The sequence below is a fragment of the Pelophylax lessonae genome, assembly GCF_965119305.1.
Source record: "Pelophylax lessonae genome assembly, chromosome: 10".
NCBI lineage: Eukaryota > Metazoa > Chordata > Amphibia > Anura > Ranidae > Pelophylax > Pelophylax lessonae.
The window spans coordinates 204,667,574-204,693,629 of NC_138777.1; the positions used below are offsets into that span (position 1 = coordinate 204,667,574).

General features: G+C 45.9%; 1 protein-coding gene and 1 long non-coding RNA gene across 2 annotated transcripts in view; one reads left to right on the top strand and one right to left on the bottom strand.

Annotated features, from left to right (window-relative positions):
- The window catches only part of ATP2C2 (ATPase secretory pathway Ca2+ transporting 2), a 138,813-nt gene extending 133,465 nt beyond the window's left edge, over positions 1 to 5,348 (bottom strand). Inside the window, exon 1 of the mRNA XM_082270788.1 lies at positions 4,835 to 5,348. Coding sequence (XP_082126914.1) covers positions 4,835 to 5,152 — 318 coding nt within the window. The 5' untranslated portion in view covers positions 5,153 to 5,348. The remainder of the gene's footprint in view (positions 1 to 4,834) is intronic.
- Positions 5,349 to 24,350: 19,002 nt separating this feature from the next.
- Positions 24,351 to 25,860, top strand: LOC309565188. Its single transcript, XR_014225792.1, has 3 exons — positions 24,351 to 24,539; positions 24,897 to 25,225; positions 25,324 to 25,860. It is a non-coding gene; the product is annotated as an uncharacterized lncRNA (long non-coding RNA).
- The last annotated feature ends 196 nt before the right edge of the window (positions 25,861 to 26,056 follow it).

Sequence of the window (26,056 nt, forward strand, 5' to 3'; positions counted from 1 at the left end):
CTTCTAGGAGCAGAAAAAAATAATGCTAATAACAGCTTCTAGGAGCTTAAAAACATGATAGTGTGCATGGAGCCTAAAGCTACTAAAATGCTACTAGAAGCCGTCACAAAAATGCTATTATCAGTATTTTTCATCCAGCACGACACTGCCTTGTAGTTCTAGTGCCGGTCTTTGCTTTTCAGCCATGTCAATCACAGATCAGATTGGACATAAACTGCCCTCTAAGGCCACGTTCACATCTTAGCATTTCAGCAACACGACTTTTTGGAGCGTTTTTGCTTGTCACTTGAATGGGCTGCCCTATGCGCAACGGGAAAGGGGTCAGACCCACAAGTTTTTATTGTCCTGGGTCGGTATGCTCAGTCACGACTTGCATAGGAGAAGAAAGGTCCGCACACAGGAGCAAAGACTCAAATTTCTTCACATGCACTTGGCAGTTATACACATTGGTCCTCACAGGAAGGAATGCAGTGACATATAGATTTGTGATGCCACACATGTATTTGTCTGTTAGAAGCATTTGTCCTCGCAGAAAGGAATGCACTGACAGATAACTTTGTAACATCATGCAAAAATGCCGGTGCCGCCTTAAGTTGAACTCAAAGCAGATATAAATTATGCACATGAATGCGGCTCTGTATTAAGTGGATTTTTAAAATACAAGCAGTGTAGGCACCTTCTCGCAGTCCCTGTAGAGCAGAGCTCAGAAAGGGAGAGGGAGAAGTAACACAAAGAGCCAGTCAGTTCATTTGCTGACAAGGAGCATGCTGATAGGAGGAAAGGGCAGAGAGACAGATGAGATCATTAGTGTGCTGCTTTTCCTTTAAATGTCCATTCACAAGGTGGGAGTTGGGAGGAGGCCTGTAAGTGAAAGTGGTACTGAAGCTGAAAAAACAAAACAAAAACAGGTCCCCTGTCATCATACAGCCAACCAGTCATTACCGCCTGTCATCATACAGCCAACCAGCCATTACCGCCTGTCATCATACAGCCAACCAGTCATTACCGCCTGTCATCATACAGCCAACCAGTCATTACCGCCTGTCATCATACAGCCAACCAGTCATTACCGCCTGTCATCATACAGCCAACCAGTCATTACCGCCTGTCATCATACAGCCAACCAGTCATTACCGCCTGTCATCATACAGCCAACCAGCCATTACCGCCTGTCATCATACAGCCAACCAGCCATTACCGCCTGTCATCATACAGCCAACCAGTCATTACCGCCTGTCATCACACAGCCAACCAGTCATTACCACCTGTCATCACACAGCCAACCAGTCATTACCGCCTGTCATCACACAACCAACCAGTCATTACCGCCTGTCATCACACAGCCAACCAGTCATTACCGCCTGTCATCATACAGCCAACCAGTCATTACCGCCTGTCATCATACAGCCAACCAGTCATTACCGCCTGTCATCATACAGCCAACCAGTCATTACCGCCTGTCATCACACTGCCAACCAGTCATTTTTGCCTGTCATCATACAGCCAACCAGTCATTACCGCCTGTCATCATACAGCCAACCAGTCATTACCGCCTGTCATCACACTGCCAACCAGTCCCAGGAAGAGGACCTGAATTCACAAATGACAAATAACCTAAAATACTGGAATCAGAAAATGGCTTTATGGAAGGAGCTGCTAATGATGGTCACAGCTCACCCTGCAATACTCCAGATATGTGACACCACAGTATATGTCAACGCTATATAAATGTAAAACATTAATAGTGTGTGATGGTGGGCAATATGCCTACAGATACCCCCCCCCCAAAGAAATATTTGAAAGTGGAGGACCCCTTTATCTTCAGGAACATAGGACAGTAATATCATTGGGTATAATACTGGCAACCCTGTCCTAACAATCTACACACCCCACAATAAATATTGGCACCCCCACTGATAATATACACCCCACAATAAATACAGATAACCCACATACAGTATAGTAATGCCCCCCTCTAATAATACAAGCACAACATAAAATCCTGACACCCCACTGATAATATACACCCCCCAAATATAATCCTGACACCCCACTGATAATATACACCCCCCAAATATAATCCTGACACCATAAGGAGTATATACACACACCTTATATAATCTGGACACCCCAGTGATAATGTATACACCCCACATATAATCCTGAAACCTCTATTGATAATATACACCCCACATACAATACTGACTGATAATGCATACTCCGTACATATACTACTGACACCCCTACTGATAATATACACCCCATATAGAATACTGACACCCCTACTGATAATATACATATCCTACAAATACTGATACCCCCACTAATATACACCCCCAAATATCACTCCTATTTCCGTAGACGACTGTTTAGTGGAAACGCGTCACAGAGGAGCGCCGCATCGTCATTGCAAGTTGCCGAGGACCGCACTGCAGGCGGCCACGGCCTCTCCAATATTGGTATCGGTTTCCTGTGTCCATTAGTTAACATCTAACTGTAAGTGCACTGGATACTTTTGTTTTAATAAATTGTCAAAGGTACTGCGCTATGGTCTGATTCTGTTTCTGTGAGATACACGTGGAAGCCCTCACCTGTGCGGAGAGTAACACCCAGAACAAGAGTGGACCGGGATTGGGTTGAGACACCGAAAGATCAGTGAGACAGTCGCCTTTTGGTTTGAGTGATCCGGTAAGAGGCCACACTTACTATCTGATTATTTCACGGTGACCTCCCTGAATTCCCAAGACACTACTGGGCTGATTATCCGTCCTTAACCTCTTTTCTCTATGGTAAGGGGCTAATCCCCACAAAGGTGGTGGAACCCATCTGCACCCCACGGATCTAGAGGAACCCACAGAGTGGATTTTACTTTAGCCTGTGAGGGGACGATTGGGACTTTATGCACTTTTATATGTATATGGACTATACACTGAGGTGGCAACCATTGAAATATTGTACACTTTTTCTTTGAATTACTTGTGCACTTTGTTGGTTTATGTTGGTATCACATTATCCATTTATCATCACCTATTCACCATAACACACCCAAGTATATGCACCAGGGTGCATAGTATTTACTGTACACCCGTTCAAGTGCACATCAATTTTGGAAACACATCACAGGTATATGGGGGACACTCATTATAGTGTCACACCTTTTCCTGATTTGTGACACTAGTGAATTTTAGCGCACCTGATTTCTTTTCTACACAATTTTATCACCATTTGGTTCGAAGGTTGCAGCTATTCACACTATTGATCCTGCGCACTTATTTAATTTTATACACCCCCAAATATAATGCTGACACCTCCACTGAAAATATACACCCCAATGATTATACACCCCACGTATAATACTGACACCCCACTGATTATATACATCCCACATATAATATGGACACCTCACTGATTATATACACCCCCCATATAATACAGACACGGTCACCCCACTGATTATATACACCCCACATATAATACAGACACCCCCCTGATAATATGCACCCCCCATATAATACGGACCCCACTGATTATATACATCCCACATATAATACGGACACCTCACTGATTATATACACCCCCCATATAATACAGACACCCCCCTGATTATATACACCCCACATATAATACAGACACCCCCCTGATAATATGCACCCCCCATATAATACGGACCCCACTGATTATATACATCCCACATATAATACAGACACCCCACTGATTATATGCACCCCATGTATAATACGGACACCCCACTGATTATATACACCCCACATATAATATGGACACCCCACTGATTATATACACCCCACATATAATACAGACACCCCACTGATTATATGCACCCCATGTATAATACGGACACCCCACTGATTATATGCACCCCACATATAATATGGACACCCCACTGATTATATACACCCCACATATAATATGGACACCCCACTGATTATATGCACCCCACATATAATACAGACACCCCCCTGATAATATGCACCCCCCATATAATACGGACCCCACGATTATATACATCCCACATATAATACAGACACCCCACTGATTATATGCACCCCATGTATAATACGGACACCCCACTGATTATATACACCCCACATATAATATGGACACCCCACTGATTATATACACCCCACATATAATACGGACACCCCACTGATTATATGCACCCCATGTATAATACGGACACCTCACTGATTATATGCACCCCACATATAATACTGACACCTCACTGATTATATGCACCCCACATATAATACTGACACCTCACTGATTATATACATCTCACATATAATACTGAAAACCCCACTGATAATATACATCCCACATATAATACGAACACCCCATTTACAATATACACCTGACCCCACATATAATACTGACAGTCCCACTGATTATATACAATACACCCCATTTATAATATACACCCCACTGATTATATACACCCCACATATAATAATGACAGCACACTCACTGATTATATACACCCCACATATAATACTGACAGCACACTCACTGATTATATACACCCCACATATAATATGGACACCCCACTGATTATATACACCCCACATATAATACTGACAGTCCCACTGATTATATACAATACACCCCATTTATAATATACACCCCACTGATTATATACACCCCACATATAATACTGACACCCCACTGATTATATACACCCCACATATAATACTGACAGCCCACTCACTGATTATATACACCCCACATATAATACTGACACCCCACTGATTTACACCCCAAATATAACACTAACACCCCACTGATTATATGCACCCCCATCACTGCCCCCCCTACTGACCTCGTCTTTGAGCTCGGGGCCCCCCAGCAGTTGGTATCGGATCGGAAGCCTCCGCAGGTTGCTCAGCAGCCGGGAGAAGCGTGTGGCCCCCATGGTGGCCCCCGGGGTGATGCGAGTCTCCGGAGGGGGGAGGGGCCCAGCGGGTGGCTGAGTGTACCTGTGACAGGTGAGAGGGACCCCGCCCTCCTCCATCAGGGGCCCGCCCGGGGGAGGGGAGGAGGAGGAGGACGGAGAAGCCATCCGGGATTGCTGCTGCTGGGGATCGTCCGAACAGATCGGGGCTCCGGGAGGGACCGGGAGGAGGAATGGGCAGAGCATCAGCTGATCATTGTCTGCAGAGCATCACATGACCAGAGGCTGCAGAGCATCACTTCTGGGCCACAGAGGAGGAGGGGCATCAGCTGATCATTGTCTGCAGATGATTGCACCTAGAGACTGCACAGATCTGCTCTCTGCAGAACGTCACCCCTACTGAGGAGCGTCAGCTGATCACCTGAGCAGAGCATTGCAGCCTGCATCACATGACCAGAGCCTGCAGAACATTTCATTCTACATCACATGATATACACATAGCTCCACATGGCATCATCTGATGCAGAGCATTTCTCCTTGTAGACACAAAGCATCATCAGAGCTGAAGATGCAGAGCATCTCTCCGCCACACCTGACCTGATGATGAGAAGCATCGTGCTGGGGGTGGGAGAGATTTCTAGAGGCATCCTGGGTGTGACAGCCTCATCTCTGAATCCTGTGTGTGCGACACATATATTGTCCTCATTCTTTATTACACCAACCATAAGATGCACAGCATCTCCCCTGAATCATGTGTGTGTGTCTGCGAGACTGCGACACATTTATCATCCTCATCCTTCATTTCACCAGTCATATGGTACACAATCCTGTGTGTGTGTGAGACACATTCATCATCCTCATCCTTCATTTCACCAGTCATATGGTGCACAATCCTGTGTGTGTGTGAGACACATTCATCATCCTCATCCTTCATTTCACAAGTCATATGGTGCACAATCCTGTGTGTGTGAGACACATTCATCATCCTCATCCTTCATTTCACAAGTCATATGGTACACAAGCCTGTGTGTGTGAGACACATTCATCATCCTCATCCTTCATTTCACCAGTCATATGGTGCACAATCCTGTGTGTGTGAGACACATTCATCATCCTCATCCTTCATTTCACAAGTCATATGGTACACAAGCCTGTGTGTGTGAGACACATTCATCATCCTCATCCTTCATTTCACCAGTCATATGGTGCACAATCCTGTGTGTGAGACACATTCATCATCCCCATCCTTCATTTCACCAGTCATATGGTGCACAATCCTGTGTGTGTGAGACCCATTCATCATCCTCATCCTTCATTTCACCAGTCATATGGTGCACAATCCTGTGTGTGTGTGAGACACATTCATCATCCTCATCCTTCATTTCACCAGTCATATGGTGCACAATCCTGTGTGTGTGTGAGACACATTCATCATCCCCATCCTTCATTTCACCAGTCATATGGTACACAATCCTGTGTGTGTGACAGTGAGACACATTCATCATCCTCATCCTTCATTTCACCAGTCATATGGTGCACAATCCTGTGTGTGTGTGAGACACATTCATTATCCTCATCCTTCATTATACCAGTGATATGGTACACAATCCTGTGTGTGTGACAGTGAGACACATTCATCATCCTCATCCTTCATTTCACCGGTCATATGGTGCACAATCCTGTGTGTGTGAGACACATTCATCATCCTCATCCTTCATTTCACCAGTCATATGGTGCACAATCCTGTGTGTGTGAGACACATTCATCATCCTCATCCTTCATTTCACCAGTCATATGGTACACAATCCTGTGTGTGTGACAGTGAGACACATTCATCATCCTCATCCTTCATTTCACCGGTCATATGGTGCACAATCCTGTGTGTGTGTGAGACACATTCATCATCCTCATCCTTCATTTCACCAGTCATATGGTGCACAATCCTGTGTGTGTGTGAGACACATTCATCATCCTCATCCTTCATTTCACCAGTCATATGGTGCACAATCCTGTGTGTGTGTGAGACACATTCATCATCCTCATCCTTCATTTCACCAGTCATATGGTGCACAATCCTGTGTGTGAGACACATTCATCATCCCCATCCTTCATTTCACCAGTCATATGGTGCACAATCCTGTGTGTGTGACAGTGAGACACATTCATCATCCTTCATTTCACCAGTCATATGGTACACAATCCTGTGTGTGTGAGACACATTCATCATCCTCATCCTTCATTTCACCAGTCATGGTACACAATCCTGTGTGTGAGACACTCATCTGTGCATCTGCCTGCCATGAGGTTGAGAGATGCTGAGTGAGCTACCCAGCAAATTCTAGGCTCTTCTTATTCTCCCTCTCCTCCCTCTCTTCTACCTATTATTTTTTCTTCTTCCTCCCCCTTATCTCCCTCCTTTCCTCTCCCTCTTCACTTTCTCCCCTTTTCCTCATCTCCTCTTCCAATACTCTTCCTCTATTCTTTCTCCATCTGCCTCTGCATTTCCTCTTTCTTTTTCTCTCTGCTTCCTCCTCTCCTCTTCCAGTACCCTGCTCTCCCTCTTTTCTTTTTTTTTCTCCCCTCCTTTTCTCCTCTTCCCCCCCCCCCCCATCTTTTCCTTCTCCTCTCTCTTCCTGCCCATCTTCTTCTACTGTCATTTCCTCTTCCTAATATTCCTCCTCTCCTCTTCCAGTACTCTGCTCTCCATCTTCTCTTTCTCACCTTTCTTTCTTCATCTCCTCTTCTTCTCCATATCCTTCCCCTCTAATTCCCCATCTCCTCTTCTTTCCTCTCCCTTTCCTTCTTCTTCTCCTCTTTCTCCTCTCCTGTTCACTTCTTCTCCATCTCCTTCCCCTCTAATTCTCCATCTCCTCTTCTTTCATCTCCCTTTCCTTCTTCTTCTCCTCTTTCTCCTCTCCTCTTCTTCTCCATCTCCTTACCCTCTAATTCTCCATCTCCTCTTCTTTCCTCTCCCTTTCCTTCTTCTTCTTCTCCTCTTTCTCCTCTCATCTTCTTCTCCATCTCCTTCCCCTATAATGCTCCATCTCCTTTTCTTTCCTCACCCTTTCCTTTTTCTTCTCCTCTTCTACTCCATCTACTTCCCCTCTAATTTTCCATCTCCTCTTCTTTCCTCTCCCTTTCCTTCATCTTCTCCTCTATCTCCTCTCCTCTTCTTCTCCATCTCCTTCCCCTCTAATTCTCCATCCCCTCTTCTTTCCTCTCCCTTTCCTTCTTCTTCTCCTCTCCTCTTCTTCTCCATCTCATTCCCCTCCAATTTTCCATATCCTCTTCTTTCCTCTCCCTTTCCTTCTTCTCCTCTATCTCCTCTCCTCTTCTTCGCCATCTCCTTCCCCTCTAATTCTCCATCTCCTCTTCTTTCCTCTCCCTTTCCTTCTTCTCCTCTTTATCCTCTCCTCTTCTTCTCAATCTCCTTCCCCTCCAATTCTCAATCTCCTCTTCTTTCCTCTCCCTTTCCTTCTTCTTCTCCTCTATCTCCTCTCCTCTTCTTCGGCATTTCCTTCCCCTCTAATTTTCCGTCTCCTCTTCTTTCCTCTCCCTTTCCTTCTTCTTCTTCTCCTGTTTCTCCTCTCCATTTCCATTGCTCTACATCCCCTCCTTTTCTCTCTTCTTTTTCTTTATATCCTTTTCTTTCTTCTGCTTCTCCCTCTCCTTCCTCCTTTCTCTTTTATCCCCCATCTCCTCTTATTTCCTCTTTTTCTCCCTCTCCTTTTCCTCTCATTCCTTATCTCCCTATCCTATCTCTCTTTTCTCATCTTCTTGTTTTCTTTACCTTTTCTTCTCCCTCTGGCTTATCATTTTTCAATTTATATTCTTTCATCTCACACTCCTTTTTCCTCTTCCTCACACTCTTTATCTCCCCTTTCCTTTTCTCTATCTCTCCATCTTCTTCTAACTCTCTCTCTTTCTCTCCTCTCATCTTTGTCCACCTCACCTTTTTGTCCTCCCCTCCTCTTCTTATTACTCTTCTTTTTCTCCCTTTCTTTTCCTTCTTCCAATACCTTATTTTCTTTTTCCTCTTTGTCTCTTCTCCTCCTTCTTCTTTTGATCATCTCCTTTCCCCCACCCCCCTCTTCACTCCCTTTATTTATATTCTTCATCTTCCTGTTCTCTCTCTCCACTCCTTCTCTTCTTCTTCCTCTCCTCCCTCTTTTTCCTCTCATCTCCCCCTCTTCAACCTCCTATCCTCCTCTTCTTCTCCCTCTGCTTTCTCTCCTCTCCCTTTCTTCTCCCCTCATATTTGCCCAACTCTCCTCTTTGTCCTTCCCTCCTCTTCTTATTCTTTTTCTCCATTTCTTCTCCTTTTTCCAATCCCTTCTTTTCTTTTCTATTTCCTCCTCCTCTCCTCTCCATATCTTTGCCACCTCTTTCTTTCAATCATCTTCTTTTTTCTTCCTCCTTTCCCCCTTTCATTCCTATTTATCATCTTCCTGTTCTTTCTTTCCTCTCCCCTTATTCCTCTCCTCCATCTTTTTCCTCTCCTCTCTCTTTATCTTCTCCCCCTCTTCTTCTCCCTCTGCTTTCTCTCTTCTCCATTTCTTCCTCCTTTTCTTCTTCCTCCCCTTTTCTTCTACAATTGCTTCTTCTTTTCCTTTCTACCCTCCCCCTCACCTTTCTGCTCCCTAATTTTCCCCTCTTTATCTTCCACTTCTTCTTTTTACCCCCCCCCCCTCCCTCTCCTCACACTCCCCACTGTCTGTTCTTTTTACTCTCCTTTCCCTCTCCTCTCTCTGTTCTTCTTTCTCTCCTCTCCCTCTTCTCCTTCCTCTTCTCACTCTTTTTCTTTGTCTCTACTCCATCTTCTTCTTCCTTAATTCTCCATCTTCCTTTCCTCCTTCTATCTCCCCCCTCCTCTTCCTCTCCTCTTCCTCTCTCCCCCCTTCTTCTTCCTCTTCTCTCCCTCTTCTCCTGCTTCCTCTGCCTCTCTCCCCTCTCTTCTTTCTCTCCTCTCCTCTGCCTCTCTCCCCTCTCTTCTTCCTCTTCTCTCCCCCTCTTCTTTTTCCTACTTCCCGGCTGTCATTTCTCCCTTGTCACTCTCTCTTCAACTTCTTCTTCCTCTCCTCCCTTATTTTCTTCTCTTCCTTTCTCCCTCTTATTCCTCTCCTTCCTCATCCACTCCTCCTTACCTTTTTATGAATTGGGTCTCTAATCCCAACTACAAAAATTCTTCCAAAGATCTAAAATCTGAACTGAACCAAAAACTTGCCATTGTATTCAAATTTTACACTAATCCAAGTAATCTGTTTTTCAGACATTTTAGTGCCGGTTCACACTAGGGCGACCTGTGAGGCGTCCTGGTCGCCTCACAGGTCGCCTCCCATAGGGAAGATACGGACCCGTTCTAATAGGAGCGACACAAGTCGCTCCGACCTAGAAAAAGGGTCCGGAGCTTCTTTGAGGCGACCGCCATAGACTTCAATGTTATGAAGTCCGTGGCGGCCGCTCCGAGGTCGCGGCGCGCTGCTCGCACCGCGACCTCGGAGGTCGCCACCTATAGTAGCGTCGCGGTAGTGTGAACCGGCGCTGAGACTCATGGAGACACCTGATTACCATACTGTATCCATTGCTAGACCTCATTGAACAGGATGTAACATGTATGTAGGAAATATTGTCCCCTCATGACCAGAACTCATTCTCACTCCTCTCCTATTTTGACAAAGTGCTGAAACCTATACTTATATACACTCACCGACCACTTTATTAGGTACACCTGTTCAATAGCTTGGTACCACAAATTGCTAATCAACCAATCACATGGCAGCAACTCATGCATGTCTGCATCTAGACATGGTGAAGACGACTTGCTGAAGCTCAAACTGAACATCAGAATGGGGAAGAAAGGGGATTTAAATTACTTTGTAGTTGGTACCATGCGGGCTGGTCTGAGTATTTCAAAAACTGCTGATCTACTGTGATTTTCAAACACAACCATCTCTCGAGTTTACAGAGAATAGTCCAAAAATAGAGAAAATATCCAGTGAGCGGCAGTTGTGTGGAGGAAAATGCCTTGTTGATGTCAGAGGTGAATGGGCAGACTGGTTCAAGATGATAAAAGGGCAACAGTAACTCAAATCGCCACTCGTTACAACCAAGGTATGCAGAATACCATCTCTGAATGCACAACACATCGAACTTTGAAGCAGATGTAACAAAGAGATGGCCCCTGCCCCCATCTATAACTGACCTTCACAGCAAGGAGCACATGGAAAGGCAAACGCATGAAAGACAACCCTACCACTTTATAAAACCATGGTCTAGCCACATCTGGAGTACTCTGTCCAGTTCTGGTCGCCAATCCTCAGAAAGGATGTGCTGGAACTGGAGAGAGTCCAAAGAAGGACAACTAAACTAATTAGGGGATTGGAGGACCTATATTATGAGGAGCGATTACAAGTGCTTAATTTATTCTCCCTGGAGAAGAGACGTCTGAGAGGGGACATGATAGCAATTTTTTCAAATACCTCAATGGTGATCTCAGCATAGGAAAAAAACTATTTAGTCTCAAGGAGTGTAAGAGGACACAAGGCCATACAATGAGATTGTGCGCTCCGATATTACATGCGTTCGGATGTGCAGTGCGAATTCAGCCATACACTTTGTATGGCTAAATTCGCACTGCACCCGCACAAAAGTCGCACATGAGGCATTTTTTCAGCCGCATCAGGATCGGATCGCACAGTGGTTCACACTGCGATATGCAATCAAACTGGGGGTGTCATTAACATTTCATTGACACCCCCAGCGTATCGCATTTGGCAGTGTGACCCGGCACTTAACCTTAAGCTACTTAAGGGGTTTTTCACTGTAAGGGAGATAAGATTGTGGAACTCTCTTCCACAACTGGTGGTAACTGCGGGGAGTATAGCTACTTTTAAAAGACTCTTGGACGTGCATCGCAAAGATCACAATATTCAGGGTTATGGGAAATGAATACATCCACACACACCTACACAGGTTGAACTGGATGGACTGTTGTCTTTATTCAACCTCAACTACTATGTAACTATGTAACAAAAACAGTATTAACCTGTCCAACAGTATGCAGTAAAAACAGGGGTTTAGTTAGCACACATTTGCAAACACATGCTGCAGGGCCACTTCATGGCACCTTGTATTACTTGAGGGGCGCATACTGTTGGACAGGTTATTTGGTTGGTAAGCAGACTGGTTGGTGAGTTGAGCTGGGAATTTTCTCTGGTTTTGTCTTGAAGCAGATGGGCTAGAGCAGCAGAAGACCACGCCAGGTGCCACTTCTGTCAGCTAAGAACAGGAAACTGAGACTACAATTGGCACAGGCTCACCAAAATTGGACAATAGAAGGTCGGAAAAAGGTTGCCTGATCTGAGTCTCGATTTCAGGTGCGATATTCAGATGGTAGGGTCAGAATTTGGCGTAAACAACATGAAAGTATGGATCCATCCTGCCTTGAATCAACGGTTCAGGTATGTGGTGGTGGTGTAATGATGTGGAGGATATTTTCTTGGCACACTTTGGGCCCCTTAGTACCAATTGAGCATCGTTTAAACGCCACGGCCTACCTGAGTATTGTTGCTGATGCTGACCATGTCCATCCCTTTATGACTACAGTGTACCCATCTTCTGATGGCTCCTTCCAGCAGGATAATGCACCATGTCACAAAGCTCAAATCATCTCACCACTGCTTTCTTCACCATGACAATGAGGTCACTGTACTCCAATGGCCTCAACACTCACCACATCTCACCCAATAGAGCACCTTTGGGATGTGGTGGAATGGGAGATTCACATCATGGATGTGCAGCCGACAAATCTGCAGCAACTGCGTGATGCTATCAGAGGCGTAACTAGAACCTTCAGGGCCCCAGTGCAAGAAACCATGAAGGGCACCTGGACCCCTGGCCAGGGCCCTTCCCTTCAAGCCTGGAGCTCTTCCCACTGATCCTGGGGCCCTTTACTCTAGTTGCGGGGCCCTTTATTATGGTCCCGCAGCTGGACACAGGGGCCCAGAGACAGCAGAACACAAGTAAACTGTATAGGAGGGGTGGCGGGGGCAGCATACAGAGGAACCAATCTCCTCCATTTTCCTCCTGCAGCTACAGGAGGAAAAAGGAGGACAGGGATTTCTCTACATGCTACCCCTGCCGCCCCTCCAATCCAGGTGTACAGGGGAGCCGCACAGGCCCCTTCGAGCATGGGGCCCGGTTGCAATTGCAACCCCTGTAGTTACGCCCCTGGATGCTATCATGTCACTATGGACCAAAATCTCTGAGGAATGTTTCCAACACTTTGTTGAATCTATGCCACCAAGAATGAAGGCCAAAGGGGGTCCAACCCGGTACTAGAAAGGTGTACCTAATAAAGTGGCCGGTGAGTGTAAATCGGAGGATTGTTCTCTTCCTTAATAGAAGCCATATTTACCCTCCGCTGTCATCTTCTGGCCTTCACACTTCCTGACATTAATGGATTATCCTCAGCTACTCTACCTAAAAAGCTGAAAATTATAATTGTAGTGTAAATAATAAAGTGAGATTGCTGACAATGTTTTATCTCATTCTGGATATCCGGCTCCCAGTTGTCACACCTGGACTGGCTACAAATGTATCTATTTGAAGTGTTCCATTTCCTGTTTCCAGGCAACCAGCACTTGTGTTTCCTGCAGCAGAATCAGGTATGGGTGCTCCCCCTGCTGGTGCACTACAGCGCTGTCTCTGCTCACTCCTTTGATCTGTGCAATTAAAATCTATGCACTCCGGAAAAGTCCAACACCAGTTCTGAATTACTGAACAGGAAATTAATGTGAATATTTAAAGACAAAGGCCCTTTCATACGAGTGGTGCGCCCGGCGGACTACGTTTTGCTCAGCGGGGATCGATCCGCCGATCCCCGCTGTGCAGGCGGATGACAGCTCTGTCTCCGTTTACTTTGCAGAGACAGACCGGTCAGATCCGTGCTCTCCTCTATGAGAGATCGGATGAAAACAGAGTCCGTTTTCATACCATTTTATCCAATCCGATCTTCAGGCGGATGGAAAATAGGGTTTCCATCCGTCCGGATTTCAGATCCACGCTGTCCTCTATGGGGAGATCAGATGAGAATGGACCGCCTGTCCGTTTTCATCCGATCCCATCAGCCAGAGGGATGGAAAATAGGGTTTCCATCCGTCCTGATTTTATGGACAGGATCGGAATCGGATAGCAGCAGGTGTCAGCAGAGATGTCTCCGCTGACATCCGCTGCTCCATAGGGCTGCATGGAGCGTCTGATCCGGTCCGCCTGAAAAACTGACAGACGGACCGGATCGGAAAGCCTGTGTGAAAAGGGCCAAAGGGTGAACATGACAGCCAGGGAACTAGTATTTACAGGTTTCCTTTAAATATACATTATTACTTTGTGATTATCTACACCTTATTGCATTCAAAGTAGAGTGTACTTGGGTGCCCCAGCCGCAGTCACCTGCACCACTGTGACATCACTAAATCGATCGGCTTGTGGGCAGGTGCAGCGTGGTAGCGTGGTGAGGCTGCAGAAAACACTCAGAGTCCAGTTGCAGATATGGAACTGTATACTAAATTGCAGTTCTTTAAATCACAACCAGCCATGGCTGGGGACATTGCACTTTCCCTTCTCATCTGGAACCTCTCCCTGATGCTAAACACTGTCCCTGTGACCTGTCTCTGTCCTAGTCACATGCGAATTGCGCGCCAATCCTGGGAGCCAGGGGTTTAAATAGACTCTGCCTGACCCAAGATGGCCACCAAAATCAAATAGGGTGCCAGCATCCAATCTGATGCTGCCTCTCTGTGACCGAGGAAACCATAGAGGAATAATGTTCCTCTCGACCTCCACCATCTGCATTGCCGCTTTGGATGAGCGCCACCTGCAGTGGAGACAATAGACTGCAATTGCCTACAGGCTGAGATCCTTGTGATGTTACTTTACCCTCACACCTGTAATCTCAACCGCAAAGCTCCCAACTGTCCCTGATTTCAAGGGACTGTCCCTGATTTCGAACAAAGTCCCTCTTTCCTCCTTATTTGTCCCTCATTTTGGTCTGATCTATATAGTTATATATAATGTGTCTCAATACTAAACTTTTTCTCCAATTTCTAAATTGCCGCATCTGTAAAGCCGGTATAAAGGAAAAATAGTGGTAAAAAAAGGACTTTCAGATTTAAAGAGGAAGTAAACCTTCCCCAAAAAAATGAAAAAAACTATGTAAGACAAAGGCATAATGAGTTAGTATGCATCACATACTAGCTCATTATGAAATACTTACCTTAGAACGAAGCCCCCGCAGTACCGCCCACTCAGCGACAGGACGGCTGACATATTTGGCCGTCCTGCTTCCTGGTTCCCGTCCTCCGGCCATCTGATTGGCCGGGGGCGCAATTACATCACTCCCGAACATGCGCGCGGGAGCCGCCGTTCACGGCACGGAGCTCTGAAGGAGCGGCACGATGACGTCATCGGCTGCATTAAAAGTAAATATCTCCTAAACGGTGCAAGTTTAGGAGATATTTACAGTACCTATAGGTAAGTCTTATTAAAGTTCCAAGAGAGGGTTTACAACCTCTTTACCTAATCTTTTTTTTTTTTAAATAATTCTACTGTAAGGGGTGTGGCATGGCATGTGTCAGGGTTTTGGCAATCGTCTTATAGCCTAGGCCATCTTTATGAAGAGCAACAATTTTTTTTCAGATCCTCAGAGAGTTCTTTGCCATGAGGTGCCATGTTGAACTTCCAGTGACCAGTATGAGAGAGTGAGAGCGATAACACCAAATTTAACACACCTGCTCCCCATTCACACCTAAGACCTTGTAACACTAACGAGTCAAATGACACCGGGGAGGGAAAATGGTTATTTGGGCCCAATTTGGACATTTTCACTAAGGGGTGTACTCACTTTTGTTGCCAGCGGTTTACAAATGAATGATTGTGTGTTGAGTTATTTTGAGGGGACAGCAAATTTACACTGTTATACAAGCTGTACACTCACTACTTTACATTGTAGCAAAGTGTCATTTCTCCAGTGTTGTCACATGAAAAGATAGAATAAAACATTTACAAAAATGTGAGGGGTGTACTCACTTTTGTGAGATACTGTATGGTGGGCACTCCTGAATGTAAGGGGAGACTCTGATGGGCACTACTGGATGTAAGGGAGAACTCTGGGCACTCCTTGATGTAAGGGGGACTCTGATGGGCACTCCTGGATGTAAGGGGAGATCTGATGGGCACTCCTTGATGTAAGGGGGGCTCTGATGGGCACTCCTGGATGTAAGGGAGCTCTGATGGGCACTCCTGGTCGTAAGAGGGACTCTGATGGGCACTCCTGGATGTAAGGGGGACTCTAATGGCAACACCTGGATGTAAGTTAAACTCTGATGGGCACTCCTAGATGTAAGGGGGACTCTGATGGGCACTCCTGGATGTAAGGGGGACTCTTATGGGCACTCATTGATGTAAGGGGGGCTCTGATGGGCACTCCTGGATGTAAGGGGGGCTCTGATGTGCACTCCTGGATGTAAGGGGGACTCTGATGGGCACTCCTGGATGTAAGGGGGGCTCTGATGGGCACTCCTGGATGTAAGGGGGACTCTGATGGGCACTCCTGGATGTAAGGGGGACTCTGATGGGCACTCCTGGATGTAAGGGGGGCTCTGATGGGCACTCCTGGATGTAAGGGGGACTCTGATGTGCACTCCTGGATGTAAGGGGGACTCTGATGGGCACTCCTGGATGTAAGGGGGGCTCTGATGGGCACTCCTGGATGTAAGGGGGGCTCTGATGGGCACTCCTGGATGTAAGGGGGACTCTGATGGGCACTCCTGGATGTAAGGGGGAATCTGATGGGCACTCCTGGATGTAAGGGGGACTCAGAGGGGCACTCCTGGATGTAAGAAGGGAACTTGATGGACACTCTTGGATGTAAGAAGGGACTCTAATGGGCACTCTTGGATGTAAGGAGGGACGTGGGTGGGCACTCTTGGTTGTAAAGGAGTCTTTTATGAAACTAATTTTTTGCAGCCCACAAATATTTGAAAAATCCACAATGTGGCCCTCGTACTGAAAGGTTTGGTGACCCCCTGTTATAGAGCCATTCATTCCACACTGCACACAGCTGTTTCATGCTTGTTGGCCATCTTCAATGCAGTGCATGCAAACCATGGCTTCTGCGGAAAAAGGCTTGGGGACCAACAAGGAACATTGAAGATGGAATGGCTGATCCCTTCTAATAATACCAGTTTCCTGGCCGTGTCTGTCACTGACCTGAAACCAGAATGTGACAAACAAAGTCAGAATCCTCATCTGTGTACTTCATCTGGGTCATTGACTCTGGACAAGCATAGCAACTATTGCTTTATTAAGCTTTATCTGAGCCAGTTCCTCTGCTACCTCTGTCTCCAGGGAACCGGTATTTTTGGAAGGAGAGGGCAACGATGGCAGCTCCATATTTCAACAGTACAACTTTCCTTCAAAGCCTAACTGGAGGAGGGGGAGGGGTGGGAATGGAACCTCTGTAATAGTCTGTGTCTCAACTGGTGAAATTTCTTCATTAAGGATACAAACTGTAACAAAACACATTTGTTCTTTTATATTACTCTCTGAGCCTTCCTGTCCCAGTGACCACCACCACCCTCATTTCACGTCCCGTTGTCACAGGAACAAGAAGTCAGGTGAAATCTCTTCAATGGAGTTACAAAGATCAATTAAAACTTGAGAGAAGAATTTAATTAAAGCAACCCTGCCACCAAACTCCCAGTTTCCGGTAAAGAAGAATGTAAACGGTTAACTCTCCTGCCACACCGAAGCTGTTCTAAAAACAATCCTAATAATGCTGACGTTTCTTCCAGGAGTGGACCTCATTCCCCACTGTGCCCAGCAGTTTCTCCCGCTGACCTCCGCCTCCTTACAGGACACAGTACAGGGCAGAGTAGAGGGCACAGTACAGGGCAGAGTAGAGGGCACAGTACAGGGCAGAGTACAGGGCACAGTACAGGTCAGAGTACAGGGCACAGTACAGGGCAGAGTACAGGGCAGAGTACAGAGCAGAGTAAAGGACACAGTACAGGGCAGAGTACAGGGCACAGTACAGGGCAGAGTACAGGGCACAGTACAGGGCAGAGTACAGGGCACAGTACAGGGCAGAGTGCAGGGCAGAGTGCAGGGCGCAGTACAGGGCAGAGTACAGGACACAGTACAGAGCAGAGTAAAGGACACAGTACAGGGCAGAGTACAGGGCACAGCACAGGGCGCAGTACAGGGCACAGCACAGGGGGCAGTACAGGGCAGAGTACAGGGTGCAGTACAGGGCAGAGTACAGGGCAGAGTAAAGGACACAGTACTGGGCACAGTACAGGGCAGAGTACAGGACACAGTACAGGGCAGAGTACAGGACACAGTACAGGGCAGAGTAGAGGACACAGTACAGGGCACAGTACAGGGCAGAGTAGAGGACACAGTACAGGGCGCAGTACAGGGCAGAGTACAGGACACAGCACAGGGCGGAGTACAGGACACAGTACAGGATACAGCACAGGGCAGAGTACAGGGCAGAGTACAGGGCACAGTACAGGGCAGAGTACAGGGCACAGTACAGGGCAGAGTACTGGGCAGAGTGCAGGGCAGAGTACAGGGCACAGCACAGGGCGCAGTACAGGGCACAGCACAGGGGGCAGTACAGGGCAGAGTACAGGGTGCAGTACAGGGCAGAGTACAGGGCGCAGTACAGGGCATAGTAAAGGACACAGTACTGGGCACAGTACAGGGCACAGTACAGGGCAGAGTACAGGACACAGTACAGGGCAGAGTACAGGACACAGTACAGGGCAGAGTAGAGGACACAGTACAGGGCACAGTACAGGGTAGAGTAGAGGACACAGTACAGGGCGCAGTACAGGGCAGAGTACAGGACACAGCACAGGGCAGAGTACAGGACACAGCACAGGGCAGAGTACAGGACACAGCACAGGGCAGAGTAGTACCATGGGGGTCAGCAAGGAAACCTCTGAGCGCTGCTGGGAGGGACCCAAGTTTAACACTCCCAAAAGGGCAAAAAATGAACTCCAGTTAATGCCATGTGGTGATGGTATGCTAAAGTCACCTATGATTAAAATCTCTCCCTTCATTGTTGAGTTTTCTCATTAACCAACAGGTCATCATAATTCTCAGACTGTCCTGCATACTACACAATTGGAGGGAGGGGGGGGGGGGGGGTCCCTCTCTGGTTGGACAGCAGACGTGGAGGGTTTCAGTAGTTTGTTTATTTTGTGAAGTAATGTTGATTTCTGGTCATTCTTCATGTAATTGGCAGCTCCACTCCCTTCTTCTCTGACCTGTATAGCGTGTACGTAGTCGTGTACCCAGGCATAGTTATTTTACAGGTCTTTGTATCACTGAACCATGTCTCTGTAATCACAACAAAGTCCAAGTTATCCCTGGACTTAAGAGCTCACAGCTAACACAGCTTGTTACCTAAACTCCGAACATGACGTGACAAACACTGCTATCTCAAGCTGAGTTACTAGTATTAGACTCTTTAACTGCATTCACTAGCCCATTTACTTAATCCTTAACCGCTTACATATACAGCGGCATATACAGCTCTCCTGCACCAGATCACGTCCTAGGTATGTGATCCTGCACTTCCGGTTAGGGGGCATGCGCACGTGCCGCCACCTACCCGGCTGTGCTGTAATTATACACAGCAGATGCCAATCAGCGAGTGTCGGCTAATAAATGATCGCTGGCACCTGCCGATCTGTGGGAAGACACACAGGCAGGCACAAGGCAGAGCTCTGTCCTGTCAGCGGGGAAGTGATGAATTTTCTTTCCCCGCAAAGCAGGGAGTAAAATCTATTGCTTCCCTTAGTAAAAGCACCACACATAGTACACCAAAACACTGGCTATGCACACATTTAACAATTTTATCGCCCTAGATGTTTAACCCCTTCCCAGCCAGTGTCAATAGTACAGTGACAGTGCATACTTTTAGCACTGATCATTGTATTAGTGTCACTGGTTCCCAAAAAGTGCCAGTTATTGTCCGATTGTGCACCGCAATATTGCAGTCCCGCTATAAGTCGCTGATCGCCGCAATTACTAATAAATTATAAATATAAAATCCAGTATATATATCATGGTTTGTAGACACGAAAACCTTTGTGCAAACCAATCAATATAAGTTTATTGGGATTTTTGTTTTACCAAAAATATGTAGCAGAATATTGGCCTAAATTTATGAAGAAATTTGATTGTTTTACATTTTTTGGGATATGTATATATCATAATGCTACCTTCTATAGCAGAAGGTAAATAAGAAAAAAAACTAAGTTTTTTTCAAAATTGCCAGGCTTTTTTGTTTATAGCGCAAAAAATAAAAACCGCTGAGGGGATCAAATACCACCAAAAGAAAGCTGTATTTGTGGGGGAAAAAAAGGGCATAAAGTTTATTTGTGTACAGCGTTGCATAACCGCGCAATTGTGAGTTGAAGTAACGCAGTGCTGTATCGCAAAAAATGGCCTGGTCATGAAGGGGGTAAATCTTCGGCAGTCAAGTGGTTAAAAAAAAAACCCTGCCTGGGACTAGTCCTCTAGAATATTATCTCAGTCAATAAAACAAAGGTATTTTCTTTCATTAGTTTAACCAAAACAAAATAAAAATGTGGGCTGCAGTTGAACTTTAAGGCCCCGTTCACACTGGGGCGATCCGACTTGGGGGGGGCGACCTCCGAGGTCGTGGTGCAAAGCAGCGCGCCGCGACCTCGGAGAGGCCGCCACGGACTTCATAACATTGAAGTCTATGACGGTCGCTCCGGGTCGCCCCAAAGAAGCTCCGGACCCTTTTTCTAAGTCGGAGCGACTTGTGTCGCTCCTATTAGAACGGGTCCGCAGCTTCCCTATGGAAGGCGACCTACGGCGACCTGTGAGGCGACCAGGTCGCCTTAGTGTGAACGGGGACTAAATAAGAACTATGGCCTGGCTATAAATATTCAAAATTTTTAAATACATATTCTTAACAAACAGTAAACCAACTTTAAAATAAGCCCTCACTGACCTCTGTAGCTGAAGGCAGTGTGGAGCAATTAAAAAATTAAAAAACAGAGATGGATTGTGCCAGGTGTCAAAACAAAAACTATCAAACAAATGGGAAACCTCTTTGAAAATAAAATTGTGTGAAAATAAAATTGTGTTGCGCTATCATATAAAGTGCCAGTGCGTCAATAAATGAACTCAGTTACATAAAAACATAAAAATAAATATGAAAAAACACCAACATGTGGAAATAAATTATTTATAGATATCCAGACATGTAGACAGATAAGCACAGTCACTACTCTGGCGGGCGTGATTACCCTACGCATTTCATGCGATAGAACGTTGCCAAGGGGTATATGGTTGGGATTTCTATACCCCTTGATGATGTCCTATCGGAAGAAACGTGTAAACTGGAGCAACAGAGGCAACATAATCACCCCCGCCAGGGTGGGCATGCTTTGTTTTACCTGCCTTCTGTGAGTGATTTTTTTACCTTAAGCCCCGGTTCACATTAGTGCAATCACAGAGATCGCATGTAATTTGGAGCGCACTGCTCCTAAATTACATGCGATCTCTGTGCGGTGCAAATTTCAGCCATACAGTTTGTATGGCTGAATTCACACCGCAATCGCACTAAAAGACGCACAGGACGCTTTTTTTTAAATCCGCAGCAGAATCGGATCGCATGGTGGTTCACAGTAGTGCGATCCGATTCTGTGCAAACTTGCAGATCGCACTGCAATATGCGATCTCAACTGGGGGTGTCGTTAACTTTTAATTGACACCCCCTGCGTATAGCATATGGCAGTGTGAACTGTCAGGGGTGCGGATGCGATGGGGGAACACGCTGTATATTCGCAGCGTTCCCGAATCGCACAAATGTGAACCGGGACTAATGCCTCGTACACACGCAACGATTATCGGCCGACCGATGTCCAGTGTTGTTGTGTTGGTTGAAATGTGCTCTAGACTGCACACAAATTTTCTCGGCCAACAAAAACCAACTTCAGAAGTGATGTCATGTTCTGGTTTACTTTCCGTGTGTTTTTTTCTTCTCTGAGCATGCCCAGTCTTGCTCGTCAGATTTTTGTCTGCCGAAATCTGTACTGACTGACGGAAAATCGGCCGTTGTGTTGACGGCCAACAAAAATTTTATAGCCTGCACACCAGATTTTATTCGGCCAAAAAGTCGGAGTCGGTTGTCGAAAGCATCACACTAACAAGCCAAAAATCGGCCGATCGAACGTTGGCCGAAAATTCACGGCCAACTATCGATGCGTGTGTACGAGGCATAAGGCTCCTTTCACACGGGCTTTCCGATCAGGTCCACCTGTCAGTTTTTCCGTTTCAGTTTTTTGGATGCTCCATGCAGCCCTATGGAGCGGCAGAGGTCAGCAGAGACATCTCCGCTGACACTCGCTGCTATCCGATCCGATCCTGTCCGGACGGATGGAAACCCTATTTTTCATCCGTCTGGAGGATCGGATCGGATAAGATCAGATGAAAAAAGACAGGCGGTCCGTTTTCATCCGATCTCCCATAGAGGAGAGCAGGGATCTGACAGCTCTGTCTCCGCACACAGAGCGGAGACGGAGCTGTCATCTGCCTGCTCAGCGGGGATCGGCGGATCGATCCCCACTGAACAAAAACGGATTCCGTCTGGCACACCGCCCGTGTGAAAGGACCCTTAAGAGGAAGTAAACTCTTCCTAGGTTTTTTTTTTCGTTTTTTCTTCCCTGTGTAAATGCATAATGTGCTAGTAATGTGCTAGTAATACTAGCACATTATGTGACACCTGCAAACGAACCCCGCATTGTCCCCGCTGGCAGGTGCATCCATCTTTGCCCGTCTTCCTTCCGGGTCTGCAGACTCCGGCTGTATTACTGGCCGGAGCCGCGTGACGTCACTCCCGTGCATGCGCGCGAAAGTCGGCGGTCACGGCACAGGGCTCTGAAGAGACGGACCTGGCAGCCGTTTCTTCAGATCGCGTGCGCTGATAATGCCATCGGCTGCATGCAATGTAAATATCTCCTAAACGGTGCAAGTTTATGAGATATTTACAGTACCTATAGGTAAGCCTCATTAAAGATTTACCTATAGGTAAAAGTTCAAAGGTAGGTTTACAACCACGTTAATAAATGGTGGAGTTTTATACTGCTACACTATGAGTTCCTCCTTTTGTAGGAGAAGATTTCATTATACTCTGACTGTCCTATGAGGCTGCAGGACCCCTGACCCTCTGTCTAGACTGTGCTACTTGGCCCTGTGCTGATAACATGCACCCTCCCAATAAAAAAAACTCTCTAGCAATACACACCAACCTGATGAAAAAGAAAAAAGATCTGGTGCCAAGATCATAAATGGTTAAATACAATTATTAGAGGGCTCCAAACTGAGCATGTGCACAGTGCCCCCAAGGCTCTGTCTTATTAGGAGATGGATTGGGAAATGTGGAAGAAGTGGAGGATCAGAGAAGACAGGATCAAACAGCCTTTTTACACAATGTGCAGGATTAACCCCTTAGGTTCCACAGTGAGCATAACAAGCATGCTTTACAGCATATACAGAGTGATTTTACTGTTGTGGGTTTAGTAACACTTTAAGCATTGTGCTGTAGCGCATTGTGAAATTATGTAGAAATTGTACACTTATGCTGCCATTGCACTGCTCTGTGAGACACTCACCTTTAGAACATAACAATGATTATTATTTTATATATGTGATGGACATGAGAGAATATAACCCAGAAGGTGATAGTGAGGAGGGACAAAAGAAAACACAAAGCCACCAGTGAGCCCTTGCAGAGCACAGCAATGGCTTCTTAGAACAGAAGGAATTCACATCTCACATATTGCAACTACAGTATACAGGATTATTCCTGATTTCAGGAAAGTGGGCAAAGCCACTAACAACTTTTAATGTGCTGTACAACTTAACAGAGCTTGACATTTTGAGTTCAGTTCCACTTTAACAAGCAGTAAATTAACTTTAAAATAGGCCAACTGTAACCTCTGTAGTTACATCCATTGTGGAGAAACTCATTCTCAATTTAAAAATGATGACAATTGAGTCATCCAAGTCTGGTTTTAGCACTCTGCTCTCTCCCCTCCTCCTGGAGATCCTGCTCTGTGCAAAACAAACCAAACTGATAAAAGCCAAAGGGATGTGGCTGTAAACTTGGAGAATGAATTACCCAACAATTGTGATGGGGAGACTATTGGGGTAATTGTGAGGAGAGACTACAGTGGTGATGATAGAGGGACAATTATGGTGATTGGGGGGGGGGGGGGCAGTTATGGTGATGGTGAGGGGCTATTAGGATGATGGCAGTGGGACTATTATGGTGTTGTTGAGGAGAGACTGGTATGGTGATGGTAGAGGGACTAATATGGTTATGATGAGGGGGAACTATTATAGTGATTGTGGGAAGGAACAATTATGGTGATGATGACGGGAGACTATTATGGTGATGGTGGAGGGACAATTATGGTGATGGTGGAGGAACTATTATGGTGATGGTAAGGAGGGACTATTATGGTGGTGGTGAAGAGGGTCTATTATAGTGATGTTGTGGAAAGACTGTTATGGTTAGGGGGTGGTGGGACTATTATGGTGATGATTAGGAGAGACTATTATGGTGATGATGAAGAGAAACTATTATGGTGATGATGAAGAGAAACTATTATGGTGATGATGAAGAGAAACTATTATGGTGAGGAGGGACTATTATGGAGATGGTGGAGAGACTGTAATGGTGATGGTGGAGGGACTATCATGGTGATGATGAGGAGAAACTATTATGGTGATTATGGAGGGACAATTATGGTGATGGTGGAGTAATTATTAGGGTGATTATGAAGAGGGGCTATTATGGCAATGGTGAGGAGGGACTAATATGGAGACAGTGGGGAGAATGTTATGGTGATGGTGGAGGGACTATTATGGTTATGATGAGGAGGGACTATTATGGTGATGGTGGAAGGACTATTATGGTGATAATGAGGAGAAACTATTATGGTGATGGTGGAGGGACAACTATGGTGATGGTGTAGGAACCATTAGGGTGATGATGAAGAGGGGTTATTATGGTGATGGTGAGGAGGGACTAATATGGAGACGGTGGAGAGGCTGTTATTGTGATGGTGGAGGGACTATTATGGTTATGATGATGAGGGCCTATTATGGTGATGGTGAGGAGGGACTATTAAGATGATGGTGGAGGGACTATTATGGTAATGGTGGAGGGACCATTACGGTGATGGTGGAAGGACTATTACGGTGATGGTGGAGGGACTATTACAGTAATGGTGGAGGGACAATTATGGTAATGGTGGAGGGACTATTACGGTGATGGAGGAAGGACTAATACGATGATGGTAGAGGGACTATTATAGTGATGGTGAGGAGGGAGTAAAGGATACACAAAGCCTCCAGTGAACCCTTGCAGAGCACAGCAGAGTCTTTTTACATCAGATAGATTTCACACATCTCGTTCCATCACATATCCCAGCAATAAGCAGATTACATTTATTGGTATTCGGCAGTAAAGCATTTCAATCATTTTTGGCTTCTGTATTTCTAGACAAGGATATGATTAGAAAGGGGTGGAGACACCTGTGAACATTGCCAAACTCCAGCTTAGGCTAAAGTCCACCTATAAAGCAGAGACAGCACACAGTCCTCCTTCAGACGGAGACGCCGCCTTTTCTGGCTCCACTATGAATAAAATGTTAACCATTAAACTGCAAAATCTGCACCTGCTGAGTGAACAGAGTCTTCCTATGTGCTTTGCTCCGCCTCCTTCAGGGAAGAATCCAAGGATCAGAATGAAGACCACAGCAAAAGCAAGATCAAAGGAAATGTCACAATGTACATCTTCAGAGTGAATATCTGAAATGGTTAACACCTCAGATTCTTGTGCTGAGTATCCACTAAGCGAGAGAAATCAATGGCTGCCGCTATTTACAACACTGCGCCAAAGTCAGAAATTGTCTCTCTGTTCTTCAACATTTTTTAAGATCCAATGAAATTGGATTAAGCAGGCTTTCCATAATGCTTATGGGTGGGGCTATAGTTCCATGATTCCCTTAGGATCTAGTGTGTGGGTGAGGTTGT